Here is a 13,662-nt window from a genome sequence, read left to right as displayed (position 1 = left end):
GGGTTGAGGTATTTTTTTAAAAAAAATGGGTTAAAATCTTTGTTCAGCTAGAAGTTAGCTGGATTGCTTTGGGAAAATTCTCACAATCTCTCAGCCTGACTTCAATGTATGTAAAAGGGAGATAAGATTTATTTATTACCGTATAAACTCGCGTATAAGCCGAATTTTTCAGCCTTTTTTTAGGCTGAAAAATGCCCCTCTCGGCTTATACGTGGGTCACCCCCTCCCCCCCGCATGCAGAGCCACAGTGCTTACCTATGAGTGGCGAAGCCTCGTCCCCCTTACTAACTCATGCTTTCTTTCTTGCAGGCTCAAAGTTTAAGGCATTGTTTCAGGGAAGCTGCCAGGAAGCTGCCTGGAGAGGCAGCCTGTCTATGGTTTTCTTAAGAAAACCATAGACAGGCTGCCTCGGGAGGCAGCTTCCCTGCAGACTTAGAGCTTAGAAAGCCGGCAGCTTCCCTGAAACAACACTTTAAACTTAGAGCCTGCAAGAAAGAAAGCGTGAGTTAGTGAGGGGGAGGAGGCATTCTCGGCTTCCCTTTCTCCTGCTTTCAGCCACTTTCCCTCTCCCCAGACCCGTGCACGCCGCCTCACCCCTCCTTAAAAAGCCTCCCAAAGGTTTCTGGGGTACTCCTTTCCACCATCTGTGGCTCCTTTGCCGGCTCAGCACCCTGCCTCCTGATGGATCTTTCCCACCCTCGGCTTATACGCGAGTCAATAAAATTTCCCAGTTTTTTGAGGTAGAATTGGATGCCTCGGCTTATATGCGGGTCGGCTTATACGCGAGTATATACGGTACATTTATATCTTCCTTAGAGTTTCTAGCCTCCAAGTGGAGGCCTTCCACTATTACAACTGATCTCTAGGCAATTGAGGCAAAACGGGCGTTTTGAAAGATGGTTATGCCTCATGGAAGTCCCTCCCCTCCCCAAACCTCTCTCTCCTCAGGTTCCACCCCCCAAATCTCCAGGGAGTTCCCAACCCAGTGCAGTTTCCCAATCAGGTAGCTTTACAGACCAAACCTGCTCAGCTTCCGCAAAGAACTGCATCATGCGCTTTCAGACTGATCTCTAAAGCTACCCAATGGACACCTTATTTAGATCAGGGAGCAGGGGAGGACAGAAGGCCAGTGCTTTTGTATGTTGTGAGCAGGACCATCAACACTGGGCCCAGAAACTGGGGTCGATGCTTTAACGACCCAAGTCAGCACTACTGAAGACATCAAGCTGCCCCTCCGTCTCTCTTTTCCCCTCTTCCTCTTAACAACCAGGAACATCTAACTTGATAATGATGCTGCCCTGTGCTATGTTTATGGTTACCATTTTCCAAGTTGGGCTGGGAGTTCTCTGGAAAAGGCATGGGCAGGCACCAGTGGTGGGATTCAGCCGGTTCGCACCACTTCGGCACAACTGGTTGTTAAAATGGTGCTTGTAAACAACCAGTTATTATTTGAATCCCATCCCCAGAACCGGTTGTTAAATTATTTGAATCTCGCCACTGGCTGTCACCATAGAGGTCTGTGACCCTGGAAAAAAGACAGTGATCACATGCTGTAACAACCCAACACCTCTAGTTCCCAGTGGAACAAGTTCCTATGAGGGGCCACCAGTACAAAGAAAAAAGGCAGGGAACTACAGAGAGTGGTTTGCTCATTTTGCATCATGCTTCTGTCCCGTATCCGGTGGCATTTAAATTGGAACCTGAAGTGAGGATCTTACCTAACTCTGGACTTTAAAAAACATACAAACTTCAATGCATTTCCCCCCCTTCCTAGGATTCAGAGCTGTTGATTTAACCCTTTAGATCAGTGGTTCTCAACCTGGGGGTCGAATGACCCTTTCACAGAGGTCGCCTAAGACTCTCTGCATCAGTGTTCTCCATCTGTAAAATGGATAAATGTTAGGGTTGGGGGTCACCACAACATGAGGAACTGTATTAAAGGGTCGCGGCATTAGGAAGGTTAAGAACCACTGCTTTAGATCATCCTGCCTACCTCAGCACAGCGTGGGAAGCACCCACAAGATGTCCTCCGGCTCAGGGGAGAACCTCCACAAAGCTACAGAATCCCTGCCAACATTCTAGGAAAACTAGTTCCTGCAAGAGTGGTATCAGACGCAGATATGCAAAAGGTGACCTCAATCCTTTTACTTATTTCTAGCTAATGCATCACAATATCTGATTCCTCCCAGCTAGAGAGGGATGGCTGGCCTTTTTCTTCCCAAGATGCTTTCTGTTTTCAGTGGGTAGAAGTTCAACCGGTGATGTTTCTGTCCTCCCTGAACTCCTGCCCTTCCCCAGCACTGCCTCCAAATCTCCAGGATTTTCCCAAGCCACAGCTGGGAGCCCAAATCCTGCTTTGCTCTATGTGACGTAGTGGCTGTCATTCGCAATGCATGGTGGGGATGATGTCCACTTGGGCTCACTTCGAAGAGGAGACAAGGAGACAGAGCTAGATTTTAGAAACTGTCACCATAGTCTGTGACCCTGGGCACCAACCACTCACTCATCCTACACGGTATAAGACAAAACAGGACCTCTGTTTTCAACATGAGAAGGGCAGTGAGACTACTGAAGGTCTGGAGGGTGGAAGGAAGCCCATTTCCAGAAGTCTGCTTCAATGACATGGCCGTGCTCCATCAGAGTGTCTGGGCCAGCGTCTGGCAACCTCACAATGAGGGGAGGTGAGAGGGAGCCATGATTGACTATAATGCTTTTCTCAACGTTAAAAGTGCTGTAAAATGATCAGTAATAAAGATTACAAACACAGTTTGCAGATGAAGGCTGCAATCCTATGTGCACTTTCTTAGGAAATAAGCCCCATGGAACTCAGCAAGGCTTACTTCTGGGTAACCGTGCACATTCTACAAATATGCCAATAAAGCGATCAAAAATATAGGAATTCTCCTTGTTCAGTTTTCCGCTGTGTTTGTTCTCCTCATCTGAACTGGTGCAGGTAAGAACAGGAAGGATTCTTAAGATCCCCTCAACTTTATAGCCTTTGAAATTTAACAACATGATGAAAAAGGCCTGTCAAGTATAATCTCTCTTTTGAAAATGAATCCTGAGAGCATTCCATAAGAGACAGCCAAAATCAGCACAATACCTTTTCTAGCCTTCCACATTTCCTTTGCCTTAAAACAGGCTCAATATTAAATACTGAGCAAGAGAAAGATAAGTAATAATTAAAACAATATTTCTGGAAGGAGAAATAATATTTGCCCTTTCCCTTTCCTAGCAAAAAGAAGGTACATTTCCGAACAGCTCCTCGTTTTCAAGCAGTACAGAAATGATAAACATTATTATAACAGCGTCCCACTATATAAGGTGACTTGGTTCCTGCTAGTAAAGAAGTCTATGACCACAAATGGACAAGTGCAAATGTGAAACTCACCTCGTATAAAAACCCTGAATCATACTGCATCAGCTCGTAACTGGAAACAACAGAGCACAAGAAAAAGCCCACAACATAAACCATTGCAAAAAAAATTATTTTCTTATGAAATCGGGGGGGGGGGGGCGGGGGGCAGTGGAGGGGGTCAGAACCTGAAATAAACAAAGGCCTATAGCAGGTACTGAAAAATGCAACATTAGACTATCTGCCGATTGCATAAATGCGTGGTGTCAATATCAAAGTTATTTTGCAAACATTAAAACAAACTGGAATGCGTTCAGCTGAGACTGAACGAAGTGCACACGCATTAGAAGGAAAAATGGAGGGGGAAATGAAAACTATATCTGGAGAGGGTTTAAGTGAGCAGGGTCATCGAGGGTAGATAGGAGGGAATGAGTCAAGTGGTCTTCTAACGTCTTGCTTAGCAACAGTCAGTTCATCTCATCCTGTTCAGAGACATCCATTTCCTTTCAGTCCCCAACGGCATCGTTCTCCCGACTGAGACCTATTAGAACGACTCCATTAGATTTTATAACATACAACAAATTCATACCCATGTTGAGCCAATGTAGGGCCTTTAGGAATAATTTCATTTGATTTTATGTCCTCTTGATGCGTCCCATCTACCAACCCCACTCATCTTACCACAAAAGAAATAAATTATTTCTAAAGCACGTTTTCATTCATTTGGAATGTAAACTGTTTGTGGACAAAGAAGGGGCCATGGCGCCACATGTCCTGGAGCCCACCAATAACACTGTTGGCACTCAACAAAGAAACAAACACAGAAGAGACCCTATACTAGTTCCTGTGTACTCATGGGCTCATCGCCTTGTTTAAGTGATACTCCTTGGGAGTTTGTAGAACCTTCTGGCTTTCTCCTCTTCCTGACCTTTCTGCCCTCGTTTCTCCCTAAGCACTCTTATTTCCCCAGTGGTGCTGTTTTATTTGAACTTAAACTGGTTGTGTTCGATAAAGCTATACTTCTTTCCGCTTTCGGACATTCCGGCGTCTCATACTCCCAAGGGCAGATGTCCACGTGAGATGGTAAAGGTTGCTGTGAGTTACTAGTTGCCGACCTACTGGAATCGGAGGGAAGTACTTTCCCTGCAGAGGAGGTGTTTTTGGCTTGATCTCTCAGTTTATTGGTATGATCTTTTTCTGTGGTTTGGGCCGTGGCTTTGGAGGACAGTTCTTTGAGCTCTCCAGCACAAACCTTGGCTGCGGAATGCAAATTGCCAGTCTGACCCTTGACCCCAGGAGCTCCCTTGGCACTCAAATGTTTTTTCTCATCTTCTGCCCCAGGTTCTTCTTGGCTCTCCCAAGGGCAGACTTCGTACCTCTCTGTGCTCTTTTGATTGGAAACCTGATGACCTTCCACAGCCTTCTGGTGAGTTTTGCCCTTTGACTGGGAAGGATGAGGTTTCTCTAAATCAGAGGAAGCAATGGAAACATGCTTTTGGACTTTCGACTCAGAAGGGCCAGTGCCTGGGCAATGGTCATACACTTCCCAAGGACAAACTTCTCCTATATCAATGCCATCCTTGGATATCGTTTTACCTGCACCCACATCAGAATTTTCAAGCACCTGACTGGCCCTCTGCTGTTTCATTATTCCAGATTTATGAGGCTTCTTTGACTCCTCAGCGTGGGAGGAATTTTTCCGGTGTGAATCTTTATGCTCGCTTTTATCAGCGCTCGAGTGCTTTTTGCTCGCCTCCTTGCCTTTTGATTGAGACTTGTGGGATTTGCCACTTTCTTCATTTTGCATTTTCCCCGTTAACCCCAGTGTTTTCCCCTTGGCGCTGGCAATTACGCTAAGAGACTTCTGTAGCACAGACGTTCTTGGGTGGAGCGGTTTCTTATCTGCACTTAAGTTGTGGGCGCTCACTGATTTGCACACCAGAGGGACGTTTTCAGTGGACACGGCTTCCACTTTTTCTGGAGCTTTTGGGGCCATTTTTTCCCCAGGGAGGGAGTCCATTGAAGAATTCTCTGTAGCGGTTATGACTTCCACGCTTTCTGTAGTTAAGCTGTTAGATTCCTCTGTGGGATCGCGAACGTGGTCATAAGTGCTGTGAGACTTTTTAAGCGAGAAGACTCTGTTTCTCAAAGAGTCCTCCTTTGGTTTGATGTGTCCTGTGGAATCTGGCAGATTCTTTCTTGGCAGAGCAGCGTTTTTTGTAACCCCGTGATCCACAAGATCCCTTTCCTCCCGTGAGCACTGTCTGCTCATAGTTTCAGGAATTTCAGTAATTCTACGCATGATTGAACGGCCTAAGCTCTTTTTTGAGCATCGCTTTTTCTGGAGATGTGGATTGTTGGTAATCATTTTTTTCCTCTTGTAAATTTCCAGCTGGGCATACAACTTCTTCAATTCATCCTGCAAAAAGCAAACAGAAAAACTAGCACAGATTGCATATATTAGATGAGAGATGGTGAGCTGCAATAACTAAGTGCTTGGGTTTGGGTATGGAAACTCAAATGCAAATCCATGCTCAGCTGTATATATCTCTGTGAACAGCTTTTGCATGCCAAAATCCCTCTGGACCAGGGGTCTGCAACCTGTGGCTCTCCAGATGTTCATGGACTACAATTCCCATCAGTCGCTGCCAGCACTCACGACACCTTCACTACAATTTCCCCTCCCTCCCCTCCCTTGCATGCCACCCCTCCCTCTCCCTCCCCTCCCTCCGCTAGGGTGGGTGGGCCATGTCCTGATGCCAGCCCCCCTCCCTCCCCTCCCTTACATGCCACCCCTCAGTGCTTATAAAAGCAGCTCTCTGAAGCCAAGGACGGCAGACGACTTAGTTAAATATCAGTCATGCAATCAATCATGCAAGCATGCAATAATCAAATTCACAGCAGTGAAGAGTAGTCACCAAGTACCATTTTTGGACATTTGGGTCCATTAGTACTTATAGCTCTGGACCAACATTTTACCAGCCTTTCTGTTGTTCTTTCTGTCTTTTTTTTAAAAACCAGCTATGAGAACCTGGAATTAGGAGAAATCTGACTAGCTGCATGTACATGTTTACCCTTCCTCTTCCTGCCATTTGCCTGCTCAAAAGCACCTTCCACCCAGCTACTTTCCTTCCCACGAAGGACAAACCCCAACCCTGCATTTGGAAAAGACAAATATCAAGAAAGCAGAGTGGTGAGCCGCTCCTCCCCCTTTCAGACTCCCTGTCTAATTTCAGCCTCCCACAACAGCTTTCCATTAAAAAAATAATCAGAGAGAAAGAATCATAGAACTCCCCCTCTCTTGCTGACTCTACTTAAAAGGGGGCTTGTAACGCTACAATACCACTCAGAGCTCCTTGGAGGAAAAGGCAGAACACAACCGTCCCTGATTTACATTCAATAAAACAAATTAACAGCCTGGGAGGCAGATTAGGAAAGGATACCTTGAAATTGCTGTAGAATTCCAGGTCGCAGAATTTAATGCATTGGTGTACTAACATTTTTTATGCACACCTCCTCCAATTTCTGTCCCCTTCTCTTAGTGTTGTCAAGTCAGGCATGGGATATTCTTTGGGGAGCAGAGAGTTAGGAGAGGGAAGAGAGCTGAGCAGGGTATGATGCCAAACAGAGGCATAGCTCCAAGGGGGTGGGGGGTGCATGGCACACTGGGTACACGCCCCTGTGGGGGGGTGGAAAGGGTGTTCTGGGGGCATGACGGGGGCATGACGGGGACATTTCGAGGTGGGACGGGGATGGAGGATGTACCGGTGCACCAGATGCTTTCCCCACTTGCTACGCCTCTGCAAACAGCCTGACTGTCAAAGCTGCCATTTATCTGGATGAACAGATCTCTGTAGTGCAGAGATCAGCTGTGATGCCAGGAGAACTCCAGGCTCTGCCTGGATTTTGGCAACCCTACTGCTTCTGTTTTACATTCACAGCAACCCTACATTATATTAGGCTGAGTTTCAAAACAAGCAGGGATTTGAACCGGGCTCTCCCAGATTCCAGTCCAACCACTAAGCAAAATGAGAGCCGGTTACAACCAACTTCAAGCCTTTTATCCAGCAGAATGAAAACCCAGGAAAAAGAGAAGGGGCTGCAGGCCCATTCCCCTAGGCTGAAAGCCTGCTCTATGAGCCAGGTATGCAGGCTATGTCCAGTTAGACTGCGCTAAACATCATTAAGTGGAGAGGCAGGGAGGAGATGGAATCCAGTGCTTTCCCCCAACTCTGTCCCTCAAACAGATGAACCACAGGAGTTAACACAGAAAACAGAAATGTGACATCTCCCCATCACCACCCGCACATGCATTCCTAGGGGGTTGAATGCAAACATGCAATAAATTCTAGCATATTAGAGCATCACGGTAAACCATGGGTGCTATTTCAAAATGCAAAATGAATAAGATTTTATACAGTTTACAGTCAATACAGTCAAAACAAACCCTGAAACATCAACCTCAAGTTATACTTAAGAACAGGGCAGCAGCTAGCATGCTGGGTCAGACCAATGGTCCGTCTAGTCCAGCATCCTGTTTCAAATGATGGCCAACCAGGCACCCCAACATGTTGACTATGAAAACCAAACCCTTCCCTTGTTGTTGCTCCCAGGTGGTGCTTTTGAACATGGAGTTTCCATTCTGTTATTGTGGCTAACAGCTGCTGGATGGACAGTGGACCTGACGTCCACGAACTTGTCCCATCCCTGTTTAAAAGCCAACTAACTAGTGGCCATCATCACAACCCCCAACAACAGAGTCAAAAGTGATTGGAAGAATCTATCAGGCCAAGGCATTAAGTGGTCCTTCTATATATTTTGTTCCATGGCTGGTAGCCTGCTGGAACTCCTTGAAATAAATACCCAAAACTCTTTCTACTTTCATTACACTGATTTGTTTCTCCATGTCATTGTTTTTTATTAGAATAAAGAAAGCTGCCATTAAAATGTTGAGAGTGTTTTTTTTAATGAAAATATTCCACGAAGCGTTAAAACAACAATAAAATGAAAATTCTTGCATCTACCCTGATATCTTCTGGGTCCAAGCTATGCTCACTCCAAGCTGAATTGATACTGCTGTTCAAATAGGATCCAGATCTTCCCAAGTCAAGCTCATCTTCATAAGCCTCAGTAGCGATATCATCTCGTGGATTATTGCTTGAATGGGAAAACTGCAAGAAAGCGAATGCAACGGTCAAATTCGAACAATGAACCAATATTGGGATACAATTTGTATAAATTGGGAAAAAACCCTTTGCAATTCTACAAACAAAAATATACATGGATTTCTTTCTTGGGTTCTTCACTTAAAAAGAAAAACTTCTGCATAATTACACTGATGTATCTGAGGGGCAGCCTGCAAATTATGGGAGACTCGTGACTGGATTCCCTAAAGCACAGGTGTCAAACTCGTGGCCCTCCAGATGTTATGGACTACAGCATGATGCTGGCAGGGGATGATGGGAACTGTAGTCTATAACATCTGGAGGGCCGCGAGTTTGACACCTATGCCCTAAAGCCGTGGTGGCGAACCTTTGGCACTCCAGATGTTATGGACTACAATTCCCACCAGCCCCTTCCAACATGGCCAATTGGCCATGCTAGCAGGGGCTGATGGGAATTGTAGTTCCTGAACATCTGGAGTGCCAAAGGTTCGCCACCACTGCCCTAAAGTGTTTATATTTATTTCATTTCACTTTGAGTTTGAAGCCGTTTAATGCTTTCCACCAATAACATTCCCTGTTCCATATTCCCCTTCTGACATCAACTTCACTCCCCTGTGGGGCTCACCGCAGTTGGGATGACATAGGGAGAAGTGTTGAACATGTCTTCCCCAGCACTGCCGCTCTGCTCCACTTTATACTGCACCCCAGGGCGGCTGTGCTAAGTACAAATAAGAAATGTTGAGAGGACCAATCACAGATCCTCCGCACGACATGAAGTTTGCCCCTGAGGTTTGACAAGAGAAAGGCTGAAAGGAAGAATACCTTTGGGATCAGAAGTAATCCAACAGTCACTGTCACAGTCAAATGTGTGTGCGCAAAGAACAGCATCAGTGTCCAATCAGGCTGAAGTTTTGAGGCAAGACAAAACCTGAAAATAGAATTCACAGGGTTGGCAAAACACACCTTCCTCCACTTTCCTCCCCCACGTTACATGTCAAATGCTTAATATTCCTGACAACACTTACAGAACAAAAACCCAAAGATAAAAATGTTGGTCTTACATTCCTTTCCCCATTGTGTCATGCCCTCAACGCATATATTTACACACCCGCAGGTAAATTGTGGGTATGTGGGAGTGCTAAGATGCACCTCATTGTACTTGCAAAGTTTCTGCCAACAATGGGGACATAAACTTGCTTGGTAGGAGAATTTTTATGTATGTATCAGCAAATACACAGTTTGGACCAGGTATTAGAATGAGCCTTGAATATGTTTCTGAGATCCTTGGATGAAGATAAAAACATACCTAGATAGATAAATAGTACACAAAGTTACCATGAAAATGGCAGCTTCATGCTAAATTTTTCTATTTGCCTCCATAGTTTCTAGTTAGTACAACTTGCCTATATTACAATGTGGATCTCTCCATCCCTGCTCCCTCTAGTTTTCATTACCCACATAGTTGAAGGATCACCACTCCATGGGTGGGTCCACTTCCCAGTTCAGATTTGAACATCACCATCTGCTAGAGCAGTGTTTCCCAATCTTTTTGATGTCATGATACCCTTGACCTTGCTCTTCATATCTCACAGTGCCCCATGGGTGGTAAGCCCCTGCCACCCCCCACTTCCCCTTCCGCTGCCTCTGATTGCCACCCCCCACTTTCCCCTCCCAGTGCCCCTGCTCCCACCCCCCACTTCCCTTCCCAGTGCCCCTGCTTGCCCCCCCCCAGAGGCATATCTAGGCATAGGGGGCCACGGTGCCGCCACTGGCTTCCAGGCGCCCTTAGGGCCGCGGTTGGTTGGACCGTTGGGAGACACCGCAAAGGGAATGGGGGCCAGTAGCATTGTTGCAGTACCCCTGGGACCTGCTCACGGCACCCCAGGGTACCACAGAACCCTGGTTGAGAATCATTGTGCTAGAGAAGGGGTAGGGAACCTGCGGCTCTCCAGATGTTCAGGAACTACAATTCCCATCAGCCCCTACCAGCATGGCCAATTGGCCATGCTGGTAGGGGCTGATGGGAATTGTAGTTCCTGAACATCTGGAGAGCCGCAGGTTCCCTACCCCTGTGCTAGAGGTTTCTTCTTTTGAAGAAGTATGTTTAAATTTTACAAGATCCATGGCTCTAAGCAATCTTCTTCAACAGGCCTCTGAAACCTGACTTATTCTGTTGTTTGGACTGTTGCACCTGATAGTAGGCTTATCGGCTAAGATCAGTTATTTATTATGCTGGTCTATGACTGTATTAATAAACTGAAACTGAAAACTATTCTTGAGCGCTTATGACTATGAGGAACCTGTATTGATTCTTCTTGGGGCTTGATCTCTTACTTTTCCAGAGGGTTGTTTGCAGAACCTTGTGAATAATTCACTGAAATTGGTTTTATTCTTTTGAATTGCTTTGCCAATGTTTGTGATTTTTATTTTTGTAAGCTGCTACAAATACATTAGAATGCAGGATGTAAATTTTTAACACAAATAAACCAAACAAAATGCAATTAAATGAACTACGCTGAGTAAACTTTGGCCAGTCATAGTCTAACCCAGGGGTAGGGAACCTGCGGCTCTCCAGATGTTCAGGAACTACAATTCCCATCAGCCTTTGTCAGCATGGCCAATTGGCCATGGTCTAACCTATCTATACTGATGGGATTTGGCAAGTGCCAGTCACACAATCTAGTAATGAAGGAGTTAATGTTGTACATGCTAATTAGTTAGTGAGGTCAGAAGTCAGTGACCAGGTAATTGACCCCTAATGGTCAATAAGACCCAGCATGAGATGCATGCGGGCAGTGGTGGGATCCAAAAATTTTAATAACAGGTTCCGATGGTGGTTGGATTCAAATAGTGGTGCCACCGCACACACACACCTCCAGTCCCTGTTGGGCAGGGAGGTTGATTTAGTAACCCCTTCTCGGCACTCAGAAAAAATTAGTAACCACTTCTAGAGAAGTGGTGAGAACTGGTTGGACCCCACCTCTGCATGTGGGTCCCCACATAGGCAATAGGTATATATCCTTTGTTCACTCTCTGCACATGCTCTCTAGTAGATCATTACCCATGTGATAGCCAAGCAGAAGTTAGCTAATGGAGCTAGCTAGTTAGAAAGGTATCTTCATATTTTTGCATCCAAGTTTACCCTTCCCTTCTTTTATAGTTAGTAAATTTTCAGCAAGCAACTGCCTCTGTCTCTCTATTTGCACTCTACAACATATTGACAGAAATCTAAAATTGGGATAACCTCCTGTATAACCCCCTGGCAACCCTGGATAAACTTTTAAAAAATAGACAAGTATTTCATACAGACTGGTTTAAGGAAATAGATATGAAATTTGCAATTCCTCCCAAGTAAATAGAACAGTGGAAGAAATGTCATGTGCAAATTAAAAACATGTTGCTGAGCACCAGAGATATAGGAACAAAAACTGCCCAGGAATTTTGCCAGCTAAGTCTGAGAAGCCACAACAGGTCACTTGCCTAAGTGTATGAAACACAGCCGAGATAATGAGTTCGTTGTGCACAGCAACAGCCAGATACCGAGGCTCGTGGAATGCGGAGGGCACTGTCCGCACTGCATAGCAGAGATAAACACCCCACAGGAGGAATAAAAACTCAGCTGCAAAAAAACACACACAAAAACAAAAATAGGAAATTAGTGTTTATGGTTAGAAAAGGTGAAATTATGTAGGCAAATACAGTCCAATCAATGTGTGGTGCTATGCATATATGTCATGATGTGTCATCTTTGACACATGAGCCACAGGTTTGCCATCACTGAATTAAAATATCCTTTCTTTTTTTTTCTTTAGACTTTATTTGGCATAAAGAATTAAAATATCAACAACTTTCCCATCCTTGTACCCATTTTCATGGAAGGAAAAAGTTAAAAGTGTTACACAACATCATCCTTGAAAATTAAAAAATTATTAAAATGAAATCATGTTCAGGGTACAATTTCAGTTCAAATGCAATTGGTATTTCATGCCCCAGACATGCACCAAGATGTAAAGACATAATTCTTCACTTGGAGTTCAAATACCACTACTTTCAAGTGGGGGGGGGGGGGGGAGATGTACAGTGGTTGGAGACTGGAATTTTCCTGGAATTACAACTGCTGTCCAGACTAACAGAATGGCATCCTTGGATGGTGGTCTTTCTGGTGGCAAATCTCTGTTCAGCTCCCCTCCCTTCCCCAATGCTACTCTCTCCAGGAATTTCCCAAGCCATACCTGGCAACCCTACTGCAATTTGATATCCAAAGGTAGGTCTCTAAAACACAATGCTTCTTTGCATATATAGGCTGTAAAACAATAATACTTTCATTTATAGGTCAGGCCCCTTTAATACAGATAGGTATCAAGTGTATCAAAACCCCAGAACCTCATGAAGTTTGAAGGTTTATGGCTTCAACACGATTGCTGTAAAAAAATCTTAGCTAAGGAGTTAATACAAGAAAGTAAAATGAAAAGTCTGAATTTGTTGCCGTTGCTACCTTTAATCACAAAAGGCAGGATATTATTGTCTCACTCTAACAGCATCAAGATGCTGTCCAACAACAGCGACAGATGCTTCCATCTGTACGAACTAATTTTATTTACTGTCTATACTAAAATAAAAGGGAAATGAGGTGCATATTTGTGTGTGCATATAAGCAACACTGTGGCACAGTAAAAATCAACAACTAGCCTTTCAACAGATTTACTCAGAAGTTCAGTTTGGACTAACTTTCCATCAAGTATACATAGAACTGTAGCCTAATGAGTTTATTCTGATAGGAACTCAGCATGTTCCGTGGCATCAATTTCCAAGGTGGGTGTCACCAGTCACCCAATTTTTAAAAAAGGATTTCTTTTGTAGCTGTCTTTCATTATAGATTTGTTGATTTCAAAAGCGTGGTTTCGCTGGAACTGGCAATATCACAGCCCTAATTAGGTAGACTAGTTGGCAACCTTACTGTGTAGTATTTGTTAGCACTAAGCACTTCTTTCAGCCTGAAAGATCTGATCTGGAAATCCCCAAAGAGTTCCTTAAGCTGTGGGCCCAAACAATATAGTCTCATCCTCTGAAGTGCTGCAACAACAAACAAACAAACATGTAGCGCAAGGACTGGCCTCCTGGCACATAACCACAGCATGGTAA

General features: G+C 44.7%; 1 protein-coding gene across 1 annotated transcript in view; it reads right to left on the bottom strand.

Annotated features, from left to right (window-relative positions):
• Nucleotides 1-569: 569 nt before the first annotated feature.
• The window catches only part of GPR158 (G protein-coupled receptor 158), a 144,063-nt gene continuing 130,970 nt past the window's right edge, over nucleotides 570-13,662 (bottom strand). The window contains exons 8-11 of the mRNA XM_048510806.1: nucleotides 12,001-12,139; nucleotides 9,343-9,448; nucleotides 8,380-8,526; nucleotides 570-5,774 (exon numbers count right to left, since the gene is read on the bottom strand). Of these exons, the coding sequence (XP_048366763.1) occupies nucleotides 4,314-5,774; nucleotides 8,380-8,526; nucleotides 9,343-9,448; nucleotides 12,001-12,139 (1,853 nt within the window). The 3' untranslated portion in view covers nucleotides 570-4,313. The remainder of the gene's footprint in view (nucleotides 5,775-8,379; nucleotides 8,527-9,342; nucleotides 9,449-12,000; nucleotides 12,140-13,662) is intronic.

Source organism: Sphaerodactylus townsendi, linkage group LG11 (assembly GCF_021028975.2).
Source record: "Sphaerodactylus townsendi isolate TG3544 linkage group LG11, MPM_Stown_v2.3, whole genome shotgun sequence".
Classification (NCBI taxonomy): domain Eukaryota; kingdom Metazoa; phylum Chordata; class Lepidosauria; order Squamata; family Sphaerodactylidae; genus Sphaerodactylus; species Sphaerodactylus townsendi.
The sequence above is the reverse complement of the archived record's forward strand: the minus strand, read 5'-3'. Positions and strand labels throughout refer to the sequence as shown.